Genomic DNA, 21,945 nt, shown 5'->3' on the forward strand with positions numbered 1-21,945 from the left:
TTTTCTGTAAAGAAAACAAAAACACACATTAAACTTCCACACTTTATAAAAAAGAGTTGTCTAACAAAACTTAATCCTTCTAGATCAACACTCCCCTCGTGAAGGTGATCGACGTGGAAGGATCAGCGACCGTCAACGACAACCTGCAGAAGGGCGAGATGAAGGTCTGTCTGCTGGAAGGCAAGCCGGTCCGCGTGTCTGCCATCGCCAAGGACTACCAGTACTTCGAGTTCACCACAGGTTATAGCGGTGATTATGTTGAAACTGTTTGGTGTCAGGCGATCACCAAATTTTTTGAACAGTCTTTTTAAATGACTGGCTATTCGATTAATTTTAAGAATAATGATATATCTAAGTTGCTTTCAATGTCAGTCTTTTTGGGGCCTCCCCAAAAATTTTCCTAACTTCATCTTCCCAACAGACGAATCCGACCGCAAGCTGTCCATCGTTGGTCACATCCAGCCTGAGAAGCGAGTGGACGTCAGCGCTGACATCATCCTCGGAGGTCAGAAGAAGAACATCGTTCACGGAGCTCTGTTCCTGGATGATAACCTCGTAAAGAGCGACTATGGCGCGTCTAAGGACAACTTCAACTACTTCTTGGTAAGACCATTTACTATTGAACAAGGTACTAAGGAGAAATAGTGCAACTAAAATGTAACTGGTATCTTAGAACATGGGCATGTCGTCTATATGTAAGAAGACTACATATTTCGCATAGAAAGAAAGAAAAACCATTTATTTCACACAAACGACGCAAAAACGATAAAACAAACATAAACATAGAAATACGCTGCAGTTGCGTCACCTTGTGAAAATAGCTCTCTTTCTTTCCTTTCACCATAAGTGGTAAACTTCTTACATGGCCTGATAAATCTTCTTTCCCACCAGACTGCTCTGCGTAAGGACCTGGACAACCTAGAAGGCCGCATCAAGCAGCTCGGAGAGAAGGCTAACGATGACTTCAAGAGCATCATGTCTCGCGTCGAGCCTACCTTCCAGAAGATTGAGAAGTCATTCGCCGAAGACCTGGACAGGTTCTACAAGGAAATTGCTGATGATAAGGTGCTGAAGGAGATCTCTGAGGCGTTGTGAGTATTTTTGTTTGGACTTATAAAACTTACAATGAACATAGGCACAGTCGATGGTAAAAGCAATAGTCATCATTAGCTTATTTTTCTATTTCACTGCAGAAAGCAGATTTCTTCCTTCTTTTCATATAAAAAAAATATATTAATGTTTTAGCTAATTCATTTGCAATTCCACATACTCCAACATAACCCCTTCTTATACTGAATCACATGATTAACTCCAGGAACATCATTGTGAAATACGTCGCCAAGATCATTGAGGAGGTGATCGAGGGTACCAAGCCCATCGTGGACAGCATCACCAAGATCTACATCGATACCGCCAAGCAAGTCCAGGCCGTTTACGAGAAGGAGGTATGTAGTCAACTTTAACTCGAGCAACCATCGTAACTGCAACAATAGTTATAGATTCTTTAATATCATTTAATACTTATTTGAAAAGATATTTGACTCAGAAGCAAAGTCAAACTCATCATCATCTCCCGCTTCTTATCCCAACTATGTTGGAATCGGCTTCAAAGTCGAATTCATCTTTTGAAATTAAACTTAGGTATCACATAAGCAATTTATATTAAAAAAAAAAAAACTGTGTTTGACCTTGGCTGATCTATTTATTAAATTTGGAATTGATTCATTTCCCCGAAGTTGGAAGTTATGCTTGGTTCACAAACTAATTCCCGAAGCGAAAGAGTAAAATCTTTAGAAAGTTCTAATGAAATCTCTTCGTCTTTCAGTTCGAACCAGCCGTGAAGCAGTTCTACGCGCAAGTGTCGAAGTACTTCAAGGAGTTCCTGGACAGCCTCATCGACCTGGTGGCTCACTATGCCGCCCTCGTCTCCGACTTCTACGAGAAGCACAAGCCTGAGCTCGAGGAACTCACCAACACGCTCACCGCCATCTTCAAGGGTAAGTGTTGAAACTGAGGCTTCTAGGAAAGTTATGAAAAAAATCTTGGTTCAAACAGTAAAGTCGTTTTTATATGAACTTGGTAATGGCACGATAAAGCAGAAATATATGTGGAAGTCATGGCTCTCTTTGTAGCTCATCATTACTATTTCATAATTATGTATGTTCAGTATGTGTATGAAAAGTTAGTTCTTTAAACGACAGCCGTGCCTTTGCCGTATGCATGTAATAAGAGCCTTAGTGTTCTTACACGTATCATAAAGTCCTGTAAAAAACATGCAAGTCTACGCCTAAAAAGTATAGTTAATTGTCTTGAAAATTATTCAAAGTATATTCAATTTCTATAATATGTTTTATTTGTTCCACAGACCTGACCCGCCTCGTGGTCGCTCAGCTGAAGGAGTTCCGCGCCCGCGTCGCCGCTCTCACCAACGAACTCACGCAATCCCTCAAGGACATGCCCATCTTCGCCGTCATCAAGGAGAAGGTAAACCAAAAACTCTCCATTATTTAAAATCCCTACAAATATATTGCCATTTCTTTCTACACTGAAGTCATCATTGAATATCACCGTTCCATTTTGGGGAGTTTGACCAAAAATAACCATCTTTTGTTTTTGCTTGCTGTTAAAAAACAAGCAAGCATTTTCTTTTATGATAGTCTCATTTGCTTACTAATAATAACATGTGTTTGTCCAACAGTACCAGGAGCTGGCAGTACCCGAACAAGCGATCGCCCTCTTGGGAGACGCGTACAACACCCTGAAGGCACTCATCCCGACACCAGAGATCAGAGAGTTCACTGATGCTGTACACTCTTACATCACCAAGGTAAGATGTTATAACAAATTCATAATTATATGTATTTACCGTTCGGATAAATGACAGTCAAGATTGAGCAATATCTGATCGTAACACGCTTTATAAGATCTTCAAAATGTTCTTCTTTTTTCTGACCTGTTCCCAAATTAAGTATTTGGAGTCAGTGCAACATGTTTTCTGCTTCCATTTCTCTCTATCAGAACTCTATCTAATAACTCTATCAGAACTAATATAGATTTCATCCTGACATAGATGTCTTACGAAGAAGTAATAACACGCACTAAATATATTTTAAATACCTAAACGATTTTATCGAAGGTAAATCTCTTGTTCCAAAAAAGAAAATCATTTCTTTGAACAGCTTTTCAAATATTCTTCTCTGTATTACAGAAACTGAAACAGGAGAAGGTTGACGACAACAAGGAGCTCCGCGTGATCTACCAGAAACTGTCGACAGCTGTCACCTCGCTCATCCAGTTCATCCGAGTGCAGCTCGGACAACTTGGAGTGCCCACTGGACCTGCCTCTTTCAGCCCGGTAAGCAATCCTCTATATAAATTTTATGAAAAGAACAATGTTAGTAAGGCATCACTGGACGATAACGGTAAACCAGCCTACAGGGATCTGCATTGTGATCTTCACTAGGTGAGATTCTCTACCCACAGAATAGTGAAGGGTAGTTTATCTAAAACGTGAAAACCTAAGGTCTTGAACCTCTTGATGGTCCTAGCTACTAATTTAGGTACAGTAAGCTAACCTTTCTAATGCCTTTTTATGCCTTGGAGAGCCCTTCAAGTGAAATACATAGATTTAACTGACACTTCTATTTTCTACCCAGATCTCGTTCACCCCCGGTAGCCCACAGTCTCTGCCAGGATTGGGAGGTCCACCATCAGCCAGCGTGCTCAACAAGCTGCTGACAGGAGACGTACCTGATGTCCTCGGCATGATCAAGGCTTACAGGCCCAGGAGCTTGAATCCTTTGGATGAGGTGCCCGCTAAACGTGAGTATAATATTTTGCGTACACTTATTGATAACAATACCAGTCGTCATCATTAAACTGGTTTCCAATTGAAGTAAAGATTCTTCCGTTAGAGTATTTTGACATCCTCATCCTAACCACTATTATACCCATAACGCCAATTCCACTTACAAGTAAATATCTGAAAACATCTTTAATTAATCATCTTATCATCTGCCTAGAATTTTAGAAGGTCTTAGAAGGTCGGGTTCCAGTCTAACCAGCGACAACTCAGTACACTGTTTTCTTTAATTAATCAACCATTTACTTTTCCCCACAGTCCGCGCTGTGGTCGTCAACGGCCAGCACATCTTCACCTTCGACGGTCGCCACATGACCTTCCCTGGCAACTGTCGCTACGTCCTCGCCCATGACCACGTCGACAGGAACTTCACTCTCATGATCCAGCTCGCCAATGGACAGCCTAAAGCTCTCATCTTGGAAGACAAGAGCGGCACTATCACTGAGCTTAAGGATAACGGACAGGTGAGTGGTACTTTTCTAATTGGAATTTAGAATGTTGAATGTGTATTCAGTATTCTTGGGGTCATGGGCATTGTGAGCATTCTGTGGAAAAATAAGGATTCATTTAATTCTGAAGAGGAAATGAAATCCCTGATTTAAGCTATTTTATAAGTAACAACATTCAACCAGCGGTTTTACCGGCATACCGTCCTACTAAAAAATAGCCTTCTTCCATAAATAGGGTAACACGCAGATATATTCAAATCCAAACTTCAAACAAATTCTTAAACTTTTTAATATTACTATTGATTTAAATGAATACTTACTTATTCCGTATATGATTTCGCAGGTGACCCTGAACGGTGCCAACCACGGTTTCCCAGTGATGGAGAAGGACTCGTTCGCTTTCCGCGAGGCTAGCGGCCGCGTCGGCATTGGTTCTCAATACGGAGTCATGGCCATCTGCTCTCCTAAACTTGAGGTATGTGTAATAATGATAACTGGTAATTAAGTAAAGTTTCAAAAGTGATTCAGGAAATAAAAATTAATAGTTTCAAAAATTAAAAAACACGCTGGTCATGTATTGTCATCAGAACTCAGAGCAAAACTAATCAAAGACCGGGAAGTGGGTCAAATTAAGATTCCAAGATTTTCTTACATATATAGGTAGTTACAAGTGAAGCTAAAATAGGTGTTAATTAAAAACAATTTAACTAGTAAGAAAAACGAGGGATAAATTGATGAAATCAATTCTTAATTAATGTTAATATTGTACTTATTACAGGTTTGCTACGTCGAAGTGAACGGTTTCTACCTTGGCAAGCTGCGTGGTCTTCTCGGAGACGGCAACAACGAGCCCTACGATGACTTCCGTCTACCCAATGGAAAGGTACGTGTTAATTATCTCATAACACTGTAAATCACTACTAGTTTGTTTGAAACCAATCCCCAGAGAGATTTTTTTAAGGAGTAACCTATAGTATAAAAAGCCACAAAAAGCGGTCGCTCCGCCATAACATCAGAATTTTCTGTTTTTAGTTGATTTAAAAAAAAAAGGAAGAGATGAGGGTGGCAAATAAACACAGTCAACAGACTTGCCGAATCCTAGTTACGTCAAAAGTTTTATTTTGTGAAGCCATAACCAAACAATTGACTATAATTACCGTATTTTCAATATTTTCACTTCACTTATAGTTATTGCCCTTTACCAAAGGGGCATGTGATCTTTTACTTCATCTAACATCTCTCTTCAACCTCACTTCCAGATCTGCACATCAGAGAGCGAGTTCGGCAATGCATACAGACTCACACGCAGCTGCCCCGCGGCCAAGGCGCCCGAGCACTCCGCACACCAGCTCCATGCTCAGCTCCCGCCAGCTTGCGAGGAGGTGTTCGGCGGAGCCTCGCCGCTCAGACCGCTTAGCCTGTTCCTTGACATCGCGCCTTTCAGGTACATAATTTCCTCAAACCACCTTAACATCACAATACCTTCCCAATCTAAAACCAGTAACGAGAAAGGCGCAGACATTCCATTAGTGTTACACTTTCTCCTCAATGTAAATATTATTAAATAAAAAAGGTGCATAATAAAAACCACTTTGCTATGGATAAAATATACTAAGCTATGTCTTGAAATGAAGGCGTTTTGTTTACCAGCCCTTAAATTGTATTATAAAAAATAATTGTGATTTATTTCCTTCTTCTTCTTATCGTGTAGCCTAGGTCTTCTACCCAAATAAGCACACCAAATGTTTTCGAATTCTTGCTCAAAAGCTGACCAAAGAATTCCAACAACGACTTAGATTACAATATTTATCTATGTAGTCATCCAATAAATTACTTAATTGCATACTAACATAATCTCTCACTCCTCAGACAAGCCTGTGTCCACGCCTGCTCCGGAGACTCTAAGGAGGCCCTCAACCAGGCCTGTGACCTTGCCCGTGGTTACACCGCCCTGGCCGTCTCCGGCCTGCTGCCCGCAGTCCTGCCCGACGTGTGTGTGAAGTGCATAGACGCTGACAAGCCCAGGAATGTCGGAGAGAGCTACGAGATCAAGGTCCCCAACAAGCAAGCTGACATTGTTGTTGCTTTCGAAACTACCAAGGTGAGTTACCAAGTACCTAAGTTACAAGTGTTTGAAATTTTAAGTTTATGATAGCTATTGAAATTCATGTTTGCTTATTCGTTATGTCTTGACGGCTATTCTTTTCTTATTAATATTGAATCTTTTATTGCTATAACATTGCATAACCCAATTACTTCTGTTCCGAATCCCCAACTTCTCTTTTTCCAGGACAATGAGAAGAACTACAAGGACATCGTGGTTCCTCTAGTGGGACAGGTCATCGATGGACTGAAGAGCAAGCGCATCACTGACGTGAAGGTCTACCTGGTCGGCATCACGCCCAAGTTCCCCTACCCCATCATCTATGATACTGACCGTGAGTTTCACAAGCTTTTCTACTTATAACATCTTTGTTACAGCTACTGAAAAGCGATTCCTAAATCTTTTCAAGATGATGTAGATTTTAGAACCAGAAAACCAGAAAGCAAATAAACCAAAAATATACAACACATGCCCATTGAGTTCTGCCTTGATATAAACCCTGATTAATTAAAGTCCATCATAGGTCAAATTTTTTATGGAGACTATTCATTCCTCCTTTCCTGAACATTATGAAAAACTTGCTATAATAAATAGGTATTAAATATTTTTTGTGTCCTTTTACAGCGAAACTGAAGAACGCCAAGGTCCACTTCGACGACAAGAGCCGCTACCAGAGGTTCGCTGACCCCACCATGAACAAGGAGGGTCTGAACGCTTACTACTTCGAAATCGCCTCCATCGTCGATGCCCTCAGGATTGAGCTTGGTAAGTTACCATCTAATGTTTGTAGAATTAACGGCTTCATAATTATTTCTATATTTTTAAAACATATTATCAATTTTGAAAACTACATTGTGTCATGCAATTAAGTATGGAGAATATTGAACGATTCAGTAAAATTGACATACCTACCTACATTATATGCAAAAGTTCAGAATTCAATTCATTAAACTAGCACTTCCTAGCACTACCCTGAAAATTTTCGATTACCTATAGTTCGGCCATTCAGAGAATGCGTTCCTGACACGTCGCGATTGAACTGACGACGTAACTTTGCAATGGCGTTGCAGTTACGATAAAAATATTTTTGCTGGTTGTTTACCGTTTTAACAATTGAGGAGCATTAAAACAACATTATTATATCAATAATCAATGAATGTTATAATTTTGTGCCAAACTGAGTGTCAAATAACTTGGTAAACAATATTTTTCTAAATCTATACTGCGCTATTACAAGGTTATGTCAGCGGTTTATATTTTGTAGTGCTGTGCTAAAAATAACAGGCAAGTATCGTAATCTGTTCTTATACAGTTATAATATAAAATAATACGTTTTGATTTTCTTTTTAAGAATTGGAAAATAATGGACTATAAGACTTAATTATAACGTTTATGAAATATAAAAATAAAACTATGACCAAACCGCATTTTTATACTTAGATTAAAAATGGTAACCCCAAATGGCGTTATGGGCCGCCATTTTGTGACGCTAAAACAGTCGTCCGTTGTCGTTTCGTGCGCATAGACCACGTTTTTCAAGTGTTTTCGATCTGTTTTTATTTGATTACCCGGCTTTTGTTAGACCGAGATATCAGGATTGATTCTGTTATTGATAATAATATAATTATACATGTAGGCGAAGATGATGATGAAGACACCACCTCCTCAAGCAAATCGGAGTCTGATTAATATTCTGTTCGCACATTCAATTCAATGTACTTGTAACAAAGAATAAATAAAACAATTTTATTATATGAATATTACCTTTTTTTGGTTTCCACTTAAATAACTAAAATATAAAACAAATGATTCCGCCAATTTAAAACGAAAATAATCTTAAAATAATGCGGCGGTTCATTTTGAAGGAACGGTAACGAACTCAGTGTTATGTTGTGCCCATCACTAGTCGTGACTAACTGATAGGTGTCAGGAACGCATTCTCTGAACGGCCGAAGTATAGTATCATATTTTTGAGATAAAATGAGTATGAATAATGAAAGATGATGGCAGACTGTAGTCTGAAACTTTAATAAAGCCTGATAAACCTGAAGATTCTAACTCAATTTTTGTGTGTACTCTAGGTCTCACCAACGTAGTAGCTGGTTACGAGTCGATCTTCCAGCTGCCACTCCGTGCTGGCGCCGTCAAGCACACCATCACTGTCGTCGGAGAGGAGTGCGTCAGCCAGTTGTTCCTGGTGAGTTGGCTCCACAGCTACCTTTGCTGATCAGTTCTTGATGGCAATATTTACTAGACCTGTTATAGACCGATTTACTCCATGACAGATCTTAGCAACTAATATAAAAATAAACAAATATTTGATGTGTGCCTAAATAAAAAAGCTTTACTGCAAAACTGGTTAACCGATTATGCAAAGATCTGAAATAGGTATCCCAATAACCTTCATATTCACATCAAAATCGCGAAAAACAGCGTCACCCTAAAATACATCCTCGTCTCCACAGGTTGAGGTCGCTCGCTCCATCGCCTACAGCATCGCGTTTGATAACATGGCGTACTCGCACTCCATCGTGACCGTCACCCCCAGCGGCTTCAAGCTCGGCAACGGCAAGAACCCCGCACAGATTGTTGGTCAGTATACTTTTGATAACTTTACATACTTTCTATGATTTTACATACTTGAAGAATATTCTCTTCAACCTTTAAAAAACTCGTCGATTGATCAGCACAATCACGAGTACAAAAACCTTTCCTCTGCGATAGTTATGGCTATTTTTCACATATAGTCAAAAGAAGATCTACTTAGAAAGAAACATTTATTTACTTCTTTTTTCTACGTCATCACAACCATGTAAGGTTTACTGCTGGTTAAGGCTTCTCCCAAAATTAACTTAATAACTTTGAAGATGTTTCATCAAATCTTTCACCAAAATTCCTCGACTTTGCCAAAGTTTTGATGGACTACATCACTTCTACTATACCGCTGATGAACTTAATTAAAATAAATAATTGTTGTGTACAGGTTACACTGAAGACGCTGTGATCATGCTGGGAGACAAGAAGGTTGGCAAGGACGCCGAGAACCTCAGGAGCACGCTGGTCAAGACCAACGACGCCTGCAGAGACTTCGTTGAGTCGGTCAGTATCATACCTAACTAAATTAAAGGCATTCGAAATGGGAATACATGTTTTCACATCCAACTTATAAAACGAAAGGATTTTGTAAATAACTATGAGTAGGTTGAGTTAGTATGTATTTACAACTTTATCTGGACAAAAAATACTGAATGTTAGCTTGTTATCCAAAACGGAGATGGGAAAGTGTTAAACTATGTCTTTTAGCTTAAGTTCAATAGTAAAGAATCTCCTCCTCTTTGAGAATTCTGTTAAAAATAGGAGGAATCTACATCAATTAAATTTTTTGTGAACCTAATCCCAGAATTAATTGACTATTAAGTAATCCCAGAATTAATTGACATATGATAGTCTAGTCTAATTGACTTAATTTTGAGCCCATTCTCCCCTCATATATCCTATTTATTGTCGCGTTTGACCACTATCTACCTCAAAACCTATTTTAACCTCATCTAACCTTCACTACTCTCTTCCCTCAGACCGAAGGTATCGTGTTCTCCGCAACCAACTTCCACGGCCTGAACCCTGGACAGCAGAAGCAGTTCCTCCAGACTGCTGCAGCTGCCATCAACTCGAAGCTGCTACATGATACCATGGTGCAGGACTGCACCTGCGTCTACGCAGACCCCTTCAGGGTTCGCTCTGTTTGCGTCACCAAGGATAGGAAGGAAGTGGTAAGGGGATCTTATTTTTTTTTAGCTTTTTAGACCTTCTATCATTAGTTCCAAGACGGGCTGGTGATAACGTAGGGCAAAGGTAGGATGACATAAAAAGTAAATGATGATAGTTCTTGCCCACTTTGATCTTTAAGGTACTTAAAAAATTATTGGGCGATATATATTTTATGGTCATGCCCTGAAATATGGGTATTTTATATTCTAGAAAATATACGTATCTTATTCTATACAGCTAATATCGAATTACATATTTATAAATGTAGCAGGTCTATAATTTTTTGAAATTACAATGTTTTATTTTGTTGTGTTTACTAATATTTTATTCTTTGTTCTCAGGCTCGCAGAAGGAAGTAAATCTGCGCCCTCAACTGTGATCGAATCGTGCCAAGTACCAAATACTCTAGCCTTACGTAGTCCAGTGCGAGCGAGACGCACCTATACCAATGTAGCTGCGTCTCACTCGCACTCATTCATCCAATAGTCTTCTACGGAAATATAGAATAGTGTAGCATCCCTTGCTGTTTCAACATTCAATAATTTAACTACAGTTAGTACTAAACCAGCGATGGATGGTTGCTTGTTGTATGTTTCCGTGGCAGAAGTAACTATTCATTATTAATTGTCATCAGCAGAATCTGTTGTATTTATGAATTGCCGCGTACCGTCGTGAGGTATTAAGTGATCATAACGACTCTGTATTAGATTTATAATAAAATATGTTATTTAAACGTTTTTCTTTTATTTCATATCATCTCTAACAACCTCGTATAGCACTTTTGAAAATAATTAATTAATTTAAAAGGTTTAGTAAATTAAACAAAAATTAAAATCAGTTTTTTTTTTATTACAAAAAGTATAAAAATATAAACTAACAGTTAAAAATGTTTGAAAATATAATAAAATAAAGAATCTTTTACAAATATTGTGAGAAAGTCACATTTTTCCTTACACTAATATATACTTTGTCGGAATGTATTTCGTACAGGTGAAAGCACATCAACCTATCTTCATCTGTCAAATTTCTTCAATAGATATTTAACCTTATCCAATAGTGGAACTTTAATATTCAATTGGTAAAAGGAGATCTTTCAAATCCGACCCACTACATGTACAGTACCTTGAAAAATCCAGTTTACCCAAACTGGATTTTTTACCCAAACTGGATTAACAACCATACAAATCAAAATTAAATTAATTGGATCAATGAAAACAATATGTTCCCCTATTTTTTACTAAGGTGTACAAAGAGTGGGCTCCATATATTTTGAAATATCTCCTTTCTTCATCAGATTTGGAACCCTATCACAATAGTTGAAGGTTGACGTTCGATTGGTAGAATTTGTCAGTTTCGGGTAGGTTGACCTGCGTCAGTATAAGTATAAGAAATGTTAGTAGACAGTCTTGCGCACCCACTTCATCCTGGGTCCTCGTTGAGACATGATCTTGACGGATGCACTGGCAGCGCCTTTCACTACGTCTTGAATCTAAAAGAAACATATTTAATTTTAGTAGGAACTAGCTTTCGCCAGCTGATGTCATCCGCATACCATGGTAAGTAGGCACTCCATAAATATCCTGTAATAATCTCCCACTGAAAGAATTTTTCAAATCGGTTCGTGGATAATCGCAGAACGCATACGTAATAAAATAAGATCCCGACGAATTTAAAACCTCCCTCTTTTTGAGAAGCCGGTTAACAAACAAACAAACATCAACTTTATAACGTCAGTTGGTATCATCATCATCATCATCATCATCAGCCTATCGCAGTCCACTGCTGGACATAGGCCTCTCCAAGTGCACGCCACTGAGATCTATTTAGTTAGTTGGTATAGTATAGATAAAATATTCGTTTAATATTTGTAAACCTTTATTGTTATAGACCCGTGCTGTTAAATTTAACACAAAGTCAAATCTGGTCTATTCTGTTAATTTAAAGAACCTGGATTCTAAGCTAGACCAAGCAAAACAATAATCTATTATGGATGTCTGTAAAATACTTACACTCAACATCAAACTCTGAGCGTTGCCAACTAACATGTCCAAAGCTTCCTTATCTTCTTGAGTACCTGGAAGTCAATAATGATTGATATTAGCAATTTACCTCCAAAGAATTAATAACGAATAATCATGATCATCACGTGCTCTCAATACGCTTTGGTAGTTTCAGATTTTATAGTCCAGGTTTGCAGATGATGTTTTTCGATATTTTTGTCTTTAGATACATTGTTTTGCAATTACAAATTGAAAAAAATTGACGGAGCTAATGTAAAAATTCAATCTCTAATCGCAAATAACGGATTACGAATAATAATGAAGCCATTTTACCATGCCGTCCAAGAGAGAATCCTTTGACGGTGGTCAACATCTTGAGCTGACCGCTGATTGTCGGGATCCGCTCACAAGTTTGTAGCAAGTTCTAGAAAGAAATCAAAAATTAAAAGAACCTTATTAAAAGAACGTACTATTTTAAAACATACACTGACGACAAGGATATACGGCGTTCGTAGGGGGCGGACACGCGTACAGTAAAATCTTACGTTGCTAACAAGGTAGGTGGCCCCCGCTTCTTCCTATGGGTGTCGCTAGAAGTGACAAAAGGAATTTGGTGATCCCCAATGTTCTAAGTCTGCTCCGTCATTATAGTCCATATCAACTTACGAATATAATGACGGATAACGCAGCAGGGTAATGCGAAAAACCTTAAGGGCATCTATCAGGATCCATATAGTGGTTTACGGCCTTTCGCTGCATTCCCGCCTCTGCCAATCGTACTGGCCTGCCAGCCCATTGGGCTACAGAGAGCGGGAACGAGAGAGTGGGTGTGTATCCGCGCAACTGCATATCCACTAAAATCAAAGTCACGCGCAGATGACCCTAGCAAAGTACCTCCGGATCTTAGCGATAAAAGCCCTGCGTTGATGGGATGCTGGCGGTGGGGTGGAGGTATCGATGTACCGAGACTCTAGTTAGCATTCTGCACGTAGGCAGCCAGGGGAGAGTGGTCGCTCCCGGAATCGATTGGGACGGGATTCTGGGTTCGGCAGCACAACTGGTGACAAAGCAGCCCTATTTAGGATCGCTCTGCTTTCCTCTGCATAGAGGAGGGGTCTAGAAAAGGTGGCCCAAAAATAGTCTGTCCCATCCATCATCTGAGTGTCAAGCCGCGGGCACTTGGACATCGTCAAATGCGGTCAGAAGATACAGAAAAAAGTAAACGATACGAAAAACAATCAAAAACTTTGCATCGCTACATGGAACGTACGGACCCTACTAGACAATGATCGTAACCAGTGCCCAGAAAGAAAAACCGCCCTTATAGCAAGGGAGTTAGCTCGCTATAATATAGACATAGCTGCAATTAGCGAAACGCACTTAAGCGATACGGGAGAGCTGTGTGAACAACTTGGAAGCTACACCTATTACTGGAGTGGACGACCCGCCAGCGAGAGGGCTGGTAGTGGTGTGGGTTTTGCTATTCGCAATGGTTTGGTGAGAGATCTGAGTGAACTACCTAAGGGTGTCAATGACCGTCTCATGACTCTACGTATCCCAATTGCCAGTAACAAATACGCCCATCTCATAAGTGTATATGCGCCCACACTGCCTTCAGCCGACGAAGATAAAGAGGTGTTTTACCAACAGCTAAAACAAACTCTTGAGAACATTCCAGCTTGTGATAAAATTGTTTTACTGGGTGATTTCAATGCTCGTGTTGGCACCGAATATGATATATGGGACGGTGCTCTCGGTAAACATGGAGTCGGTAAATGTAATGATAATGGCCTTAGATTACTGTCATTATGTGCACAATTCAATCTTGGTATCACAAATACATATTTCCGACTTGCTGAGAAACACAAGACCTCGTGGATGCACCCAAGATCCAAGCACTGGCATCTTTTAGACTATATTATTGTCCGTCAGAAAGACCTGCGTGACGTTCTTGTTACAAGAGCAATGCGTGGCGCCGTTGGCTGGACTGATCTCCGTCTTATTCGATCAAAGATGTGTCTGCAACTGAAAGCACCACAACGAGCTCCAAACAAAATTCCTCCCAGGCTGGACTCCGCGAATCTTATCACCTCACCGGACTTAGGTAAGGCGTTAGATTCAAAATTTGCTGCGAGTGCTCCCGATGCTGAATTTAGTGACATAGATGGAGAATGGAGAGCCTATGCCAAACACCTACATGGCTGTGCACAGGAAATTGTAAGAAAACTTCAGAGAAGGAACCAAGATTGGTTTGACGAATCTGACAAAGAAATCAGAACGCTAGTTGAACAACACAGGCATCAACTAAATTCAAAGCAGACGGACACACACAGCAATAGTGATGCTACGCAAAGATTGAAAGGTAAAGTTCGCGAGCTGAAAAACAAGTGGTGGTCAGAGAAAGCTGCTGAAATGCAGCACTACGCTGATACTCACCAGACTGGCAGATTCTATGAGGGTATACGAACTATTTTCGGCCCACGGGCAAGAAAAATTGCACCTACCTACAAAAGACAGACAGCACCGAGTTACGTCAAAAGCGGATGTAATAATGCGTTGGGCAGAGCATTTCAATGATGTTCTGAATCCCGATGCGCTCAGAGCTGACCTGTCGTATATCAGCAACCTCCAAGACCTGCCTGTTTGCCAACAACTGGAGGATCCACCTACTTTTGAGGAGTTTATTATGGCAGTAAAAACGTCTCAAAAACGCTAAAACACCTGGCATGGATCAGGTTACCATCGGAAGTGTACAAATACAGTGGGAAAAATATCATAAGGAGACTATTTCATCTTGTCTCAAGGGTCTGGGAGACCGAAGAAGTCCCACAGGATTGGAAGGATGCGGTGATCTGCAAGCTATACAAAGGCAAAGGAGATGTCTCCGATTGCAGCTCATATAGAGGCATATCACTTCTCTCCAGTGCTGGTAAAATCTTAGCACACATTATAAACGGACGTCTTAGTAGCTTAGCTGAGGATTACCTGCCTGAAAGCCAGTGTGGCTTCCGTCCAGCCAGAGGTACTATCGACGCCATCTCCGTCGTAAGGCAACTTCAGGAGAAAAGCTCAAAGCTGGAACACCAAAAGTCTCTCTACATGTGTTTTGTCGATCTAGCTAGAGAAAGCATTTGATAGAGTTCCACGTGAGGCTCTCTGGCTTGTTCTCCAGAAGTCTGGGTATCCAAAGAAGTTCATCAACCTTATACGTCATTTTCACACTGACATGAAAGCGAAAGTCCAACATGAAAATGAACTTTCTGAGGAAATCCAGATTACGAGTGGAGTAAAACAGGGCTGCGTCATGGCACCCACACTCTTTGCCATCTATTTTTCAGTTGTTATGAGAGATGCCTTGAAGTACTGTCATGATCAGATACAACTTAATGTTCGTACTGATAGGGGCGTTTTCGATATTTCAAGGTTCAGGGCAAAATCAAAACTGACTAAGATCTCCATCCTCGAAATACTCTACGCTGACGATGTGTGTCTTATGTCTGACAACCTGACATACTTACAAAAATACGTCGATGCACTTCATCAATCCTGCCAAAGGTTTGGTTTAGTCATAAGCATCGCTAAGACGCAAATCCTCAAACAACCGTCACGTGGACACGAATTGGATACGGAAACCATAAAGATAGATGGCAAACCACTAGAGGAAGTATCCCATTTTAAATACCTAGGAAGCAATATCAGACATGATAACACCCTAGCTTCTGAGATCCCACTACGCATCGCAAACTCCGCTACAACTTTTGGACGGCTGAGTGATCGTGTCTGGAGATCCCATGACATAAAGCTGCAAACTAAAATTGACGTGTACAAGGCACTAGTAATGCCTGTGCTTATGTACGGCGCAGAAATTTGGTGCCTGTACAAGTCAGATATTAAAAAGCTCGACACATTCCATCTTAGGTGTCTGAGATCCATCTTAAGAATTAAGTGGCAGGATCGCATTTCCAACACAGAGGTTCTCCGGCGGTCCAATATGTATGGAATGGAGGCGTTGCTAATGCAGCGACAACTAAGGTGGTGTGGACACGTCCTTCGGATGGACAACCACCGTCTACCTAAAGCGGTCTTCTATTCCGAGATGGCTGAAGGTAAACGGAAGCGAGGAGGACAATACCTACGCTACAAGGACGTGTTCAAAAGACATCTGAAGGCCTGCGGTATAGACCCTAATGATTGGGAGAGGCTTGCCTTAAATAGGTCATCTTGGCGCAAAACCATCTATGAAAACGTCAAGTTTTTCGAAGAAAAAAGACTCGAGGCTTTAGACGAAAAGCGCCAATTACTAAAAGAAAGACCTAAGCCTTCGTACACCTATACTCTCAATAGTGCGGGTCAATTGTACTGCAGCGCTTGCGACCGGGTCTTCAAATCCAAACTCGGTTTCGCCAGCCACATCAGGGCTCAATCTAGGAGGTGAATTTGTCATAGGTCGCCGTTATCGAAATCGATAAGGAGGACTATATATATATACGGCGTTAGTCCTACATTGCACAAGTCTTCGCTGGTGACCGGCACTTTCTGGGAATATACCGTTACTAATTTATATACTTTCCTATATATCTTTTCTAAATTTCCACTATGTACCCTTATCTATTATTTACTTTCTTATATATTGCCCTTATGAATACATAACCTAAATAAGAAATGATGGTAATAATACTAACAGTCTTGATCCTGTGGTCGGTGCACTCGTGCGCGAGCTTGTTGGCGAGCCGCGCCACCTCGTGCGACTCCGACACTATCGACTTCGAAGTTGTTAGCACCTCGCGCTGCTTGTCTGTGAATCAAATACATAAAAGCAATTATTTTTTTCGGAAATTCCCTTTCCATATAAAGTGATATGAAAAATACATTTCAGGAATAGGTCTGGTACTTTCAGCTGAAAAATTTTCGTTCATAAAGTGTCATTCAATAATCTTATCTCATTTTTATCTTAAACTCAAAATCATTTATTTGTACTTGGCTTGTAAACATATTTTTTCCCAAATACAAAAGACTAAAACACCCACCTTTCACCACTTCCTATGTATTTTTAAGATTAATTATTATTGGTTTATTATTATTTAAAGTTAAGATGTAAATATTATTGGTTGATTAGATTAATTAATAACTATAACTTAGTCTAAGAGAAAGATTTGCATGCCGATATTATGGCGAAACATGCAAAACAATATCATAATATAAAATCTATGTCCAACCATGTTTCACGTAAATAAATATTCTTATTCTTCTTATTCTTTGATCTGTTGCAGTGACTTACCATTGCTCATATAGTTGGAGAGTTTGGCCATGAGTACGGCCATGCGCTTGGCGACGGCAACTATCTCGTTGTCGCGAGACGACCAGTCGCGAATGGCTACGTGCAGATTCAGTGCTTCATTCTACATAATAATATTACAAGTAAATATATAATTATAGGACAGTAGATAAAGCTAGGTTATGTGAATCCAAAAAGTGGGTAGTAAATCAAAAAAATATAAAGGAGTCTGCGCTGATTGTTGGCCACGGTGGCTGTTCTATCAAAGGAGATCACCCAGCTACGCAGGACATAAGTATTACAATGTTCAAGCTTTTACGCAGATACAAGTACAAAATAGTCTGTTTTTTTATTTTATGTACAGGAAGTAAGACAGTAAACTTACATAAATGGGTTGGTCAGGTCCTGGCTGCGTGTTGAAGATGGTCTCACCGCCGAGCACTGCTTCTACCGTCTCCGTCGCTTGTAAGATCTGTTTATTGTAAAATATTAAGTTATTTTAGCATATTCAGTAACGTGATAAGTGATTCATTACTTCCTTCCTGAAGCGAAAAACGTATAATTTACAATTACAGGCAAGTTTCAATAAGCGATTTTTTACACTACTGCATCTGGACCTGTGATATCTGAACTTTGGAATGTCCAAACCATTTTGAGCAAATGTGGTCAGCTTCCTCAGCTCGGGACGGGACTAGGACAGGCCTACGTGTTCATGTGTGAGGAATACCTTGGCAGTGGTATCCTTCCAGTCGGGCATCTTGCTGGCCCTGGTGCCCGGCTGCGGCGTGGCGGCGCTGAGCTGCAGCTGCGCCTCCGACAGCAGCTTCCTCAGCTCGGGGTCACCGGCTGCCTCGTTCGAGGACAGGCCCACGTGGATCACGCGGTTGGCTAGTCTGAGAAAGGAGAAACAAGTTTTGCAAAATGGATTGAAAATTGTTCGCGGGTAAGCGGGTATGAAAATGGACTTTAAAGGGTTTTTATATTGGTTTAACTTTAAAACCATTTAATCGTAATAAACAAGTCTACATCATACATAAATTATGATGATATACAATAAAGGAATACAGACAAAATTGCAGAGACACTAACCAAAACAATTGTCACAAAATATGGAGAAGATAGATTTTTGGAAAACACAGATATAATCAGGTAAAGACCCTCGGAAAATACTATGTAGTATATAAATATTATTATTTATATACTACATAGCATTATTGCTGTTGTTATATTATCTTACTTGGTGATGGCGTTAGATGTGTGTGCACACTTCATGGGATCGTTGTGTTTGGTGGACTCCTCGCGCATGCGCTCCATCGTCTCGCCTACAAGGGCACATAATTATATTTGTTAATTGAATAGTTCTGTCCGCAACACTTGGCTTAACAACCAGTTTCAGTGGGTAGTAGTAAACTAAAAGTTTTTCTTTCTTACTTCTGTTTTTTACTTTAAGGAGTCGGATGTTTTATTTATTTAAGTCATCTTCCCACAACAAATCCTTACGAAAATTCACATGACAACATTTTAGTACAGACACCAACTCCTCAAGCTACTTCAATCTGTAACTTTTGCCATATTCCTCTAGAAATAAAGTTGAAAATGCACTATACCTGCAGTTTGCACAAACTCCATGGGATCAACGGACTGGTCGCACAGGTCTCGGATCTGAGACAGCGAGTCCGTGTACTTGGCTAACAGGGACTTGTACTTCTCTATTATCACCTGGATAATATCAGACGAGTAAAAATCTTAAAATACCCCCAAACAATATGCTACCGAAGTTCCACGGGACGATATGAAATCCATCTTTAGCCGACTTCAAAAAAGTAAGTCTCTGCTTGATGTACGTTTATGCACGATTATCTCACGCTTGTCTGAATAGATGTTGATGCTGTTTCCAGCATAGTATATTAGAACTTTGAAGTTGTAGTAGACTTAGAAGGTTTTCGGTATATTATCATTGAAGTCGATTTTTTACCTGCGATGTGTCTATACAGAATAATAACCTATTTCAGTGTAATGAAAATGACTAAGTATAATACTATTGATTTTAAAATTACCTGGTCATTAGGAGAGGCGACCCTTTCCTGTGCAGCTTTCACCAACATTGGAGCCAACAACTCCGCCTAAGAACAGAGTTTTAGTAAGTTTGTGTCGATTTACTTAACTACATTCAAGGCAGTTTAATACACATATATAAAAGTTATTATAACTTTAATACATACAAGACGACAACGGGAATACATAAGAAGTAGTGCTTTTCAAGGGATGTGAATTGCAGCTGTAAGGTTAAGGTTCAGCTTCTAGAGCCATCATAACCAGTTTTTAGGGTTCTGTACCCAAACGGTAAAACGGGACCCTATTGTTTTCGCTCCTCTATCCGTCCGTCCGTCCGTCCGTCTGTCACCAGGCTGTATCTCATGAACAGTGATAGTTAGAGAGTTGAAATTTTCACAGATGATGTATTTCTGTTGCCGCTATAATAACAAATACTGAAAACTAGAATAAAATTAATATTTTGGGGGGCTCCCATACAACAAACGTGATTTTTTTGCTCATTTTTACTCTGGTACGGAACCCTTCGTGCGCGAGTCCGACTCCCACTTGGCCGGTTTTTGAAGGCATAAGATGTCATGTTGCTGAATCTAGTTAACCCGGTCAAGCCCGACTCGCAAAATATTTATTTTAGTCTCGTTTTCAGTAAGTTCTCTATAGCGGCGTCAGAAATATATCTGTGAAAAAGACTGTCAACTATCCAGGCCGATATATTTTAATGACAAACGGACAGCGAAGTCTGAGTAATAGGGTCCCCTTTTGCCTTTTGGCACGGAGTGAGAAAAGATGGAGGTGCCTTAGTGGAGGTAGGTCAGGCGTCATTGATTTTTGGTAATATAAAAAATATGTTCCAAAGAAGGTGTATAAGGGCAAAAAGGTAACGCTACTTTCTTAGGAGATTTTCACAATCTAGGCATCTCTCTAGTAATTTTGTTGACCATGCAAGGTAAGGAAGCCTTGAATTACCGTACCTGTTCGCTACAGGAGTTGAGCTGTATGCTACCAGCGCTGCGGTCGGTGTGTGCGATGAGCCGCGCCGTGCGGGTGACGCGGCCCAGCTGCGCCAGCAGCTCGGCTATCTTGCGCTCCAGGATCAACTTGCGCTTGCTTTCGTCTAAAATCAAAATTAAAAATTGTTTATTCAAACTTGGCTGCAAAACAGCACTTTTCGAACGTCAGAAATTTACAAAAGATAGCCCCCAAAACGCCCACCCATCACTTCTTCCTATGTGTTTTTGGTGGGAAGAAGTAGTGGCGCCACAAACTCTCCAGCAACACATGTCTGTCTATAGGTTAGGAGAACCTTTCATGATCATCCTCCGAGCCTTTTTCGCAACCATGTTGGGGTCGGCTTCCAGCCTAACCGGATGTAGCTGAGTACTAGTGCTTTACAAGGAGCGACTGCCCTGCCTGACCTCCTCAACCCAGTTACCCGGGCAACCCAATACCCCTTGGTTAGACTGGTGTCAGACTTACTGGCTTCTGACTACCCGTAACGTCTGCCAAGGATGTCCACTGACAACCGGGACCTCATCGCTTTCTTCAGCTCTCGTACTCGCTCCATTAGTAAGCTGGGAGTGAGATAGTGGCACAACTCACCCTTCTCATAATCAGCGAGCAGGTCCAGGTCAGCGAGGGGAGCTTCAGCTTCCATGAAGTCCTCCACCACTCGCGTCACCACGCCGCGCTCGATCGCCTTCTTCAGCTCTCGTACTCGCTCCATTAGTAAGCTGGGAGTGTTATAAGAAGGTTCGTAGTTTAGTTATAGTTATCGGCACGAATCTTGAGCCTTGACCTTCATTTGCGTAGAAGTGATGTTGGACCAAGACAGTTGACTAATAAAAAAAATAATGGGCTTGATGAAAATAACCATTTTGAAAATATATATCTATTTTTCATAATTCTAGTTTGAACTGTAAATTTCTTACATCTTTATTTAAATTTAAATTATAGAACTCTAAGTAAAAATATACTAAACAATTACCCTTCTTGGCAGTTGCGTCTAAAGAGCGAATTTTAGGAGTAGGCTCCACATCACCATCATCTCCCGAGCCTTTTCCCAACTATGTTGGGGTCGGCTTCCAGTCTAACCGGATTCAGCTGAGTACCAGTGCTTTACACCGAGCGACTGTCTATCTGGCCTCCTCAACCCAATTACCCGGGTTACCCGATATATTATGTACATACAACATACAGAGTAGGCTCCATACAAGGCATAAAACAAAACAACATAGTTACCTGTACTGTTCATGATCATACTTCTGAGTGCAGGCGGTGAGCAGTTGTTCCGTCTCCTGCACTAAGTTGCGCATGTCCTCCTTTTCTGAACCTTTCAGATCTTCCGTTATCTGAACAAAGAACGAACTTAAAAATCAGGTTACAGGAAAAAAGAAGGTGGATTTTTGGAGTATCTGATATATATAATTTCAGGTCTT

The 21,945-nt window shown here is 40.3% G+C and overlaps 2 protein-coding genes across 3 annotated transcripts in view; one reads left to right on the forward strand and one right to left on the reverse strand.

Moving 5' to 3' along the window:
- The window catches only part of LOC124642666 (apolipophorins), a 33,759-nt gene extending 22,843 nt beyond the window's left edge, over nt 1-10,916 (forward strand). The window contains exons 36-56 of one of the 2 annotated variants that reach the window (XM_047181253.1): nt 84-249; nt 422-603; nt 892-1,091; nt 1,316-1,445; nt 1,826-1,997; nt 2,366-2,484; nt 2,699-2,827; nt 3,209-3,355; nt 3,657-3,822; nt 4,121-4,326; nt 4,655-4,786; nt 5,090-5,194; nt 5,571-5,755; nt 6,181-6,412; nt 6,602-6,749; nt 7,040-7,180; nt 8,497-8,612; nt 8,881-9,007; nt 9,399-9,514; nt 9,991-10,185; nt 10,525-10,916. In XM_047181253.1, coding sequence (XP_047037209.1) covers nt 84-249; nt 422-603; nt 892-1,091; nt 1,316-1,445; nt 1,826-1,997; nt 2,366-2,484; nt 2,699-2,827; nt 3,209-3,355; nt 3,657-3,822; nt 4,121-4,326; nt 4,655-4,786; nt 5,090-5,194; nt 5,571-5,755; nt 6,181-6,412; nt 6,602-6,749; nt 7,040-7,180; nt 8,497-8,612; nt 8,881-9,007; nt 9,399-9,514; nt 9,991-10,185; nt 10,525-10,542 — 3,132 coding nt within the window. In that variant the 3' untranslated portion in view covers nt 10,543-10,916. The remainder of the gene's footprint in view (nt 1-83; nt 250-421; nt 604-891; nt 1,092-1,315; nt 1,446-1,825; nt 1,998-2,365; nt 2,485-2,698; nt 2,828-3,208; nt 3,356-3,656; nt 3,823-4,120; nt 4,327-4,654; nt 4,787-5,089; nt 5,195-5,570; nt 5,756-6,180; nt 6,413-6,601; nt 6,750-7,039; nt 7,181-8,496; nt 8,613-8,880; nt 9,008-9,398; nt 9,515-9,990; nt 10,186-10,524) is intronic. The other variant, XM_047181254.1, reaches the window with a different exon arrangement.
- A 95-nt stretch (nt 10,917-11,011) lies between these two features.
- LOC124642688 (talin-2-like) overlaps nt 11,012-21,945 on the reverse strand; it is a 103,256-nt gene continuing 92,322 nt past the window's right edge. The window contains exons 85-97 of the mRNA XM_047181288.1: nt 21,749-21,858; nt 21,110-21,240; nt 20,482-20,624; nt 19,516-19,581; nt 19,066-19,177; nt 18,696-18,780; nt 18,186-18,351; nt 17,844-17,930; nt 17,462-17,582; nt 16,866-16,978; nt 12,517-12,607; nt 12,193-12,257; nt 11,012-11,672 (exon numbers count right to left, since the gene is read on the reverse strand). Coding sequence (XP_047037244.1) covers nt 11,577-11,672; nt 12,193-12,257; nt 12,517-12,607; nt 16,866-16,978; nt 17,462-17,582; nt 17,844-17,930; nt 18,186-18,351; nt 18,696-18,780; nt 19,066-19,177; nt 19,516-19,581; nt 20,482-20,624; nt 21,110-21,240; nt 21,749-21,858 — 1,386 coding nt within the window. The 3' untranslated portion in view covers nt 11,012-11,576. The remainder of the gene's footprint in view (nt 11,673-12,192; nt 12,258-12,516; nt 12,608-16,865; nt 16,979-17,461; nt 17,583-17,843; nt 17,931-18,185; nt 18,352-18,695; nt 18,781-19,065; nt 19,178-19,515; nt 19,582-20,481; nt 20,625-21,109; nt 21,241-21,748; nt 21,859-21,945) is intronic.

The sequence above is a fragment of the Helicoverpa zea genome, chromosome 25 (assembly GCF_022581195.2).
Source record: "Helicoverpa zea isolate HzStark_Cry1AcR chromosome 25, ilHelZeax1.1, whole genome shotgun sequence".
NCBI classification, from domain to species: domain Eukaryota; kingdom Metazoa; phylum Arthropoda; class Insecta; order Lepidoptera; family Noctuidae; genus Helicoverpa; species Helicoverpa zea.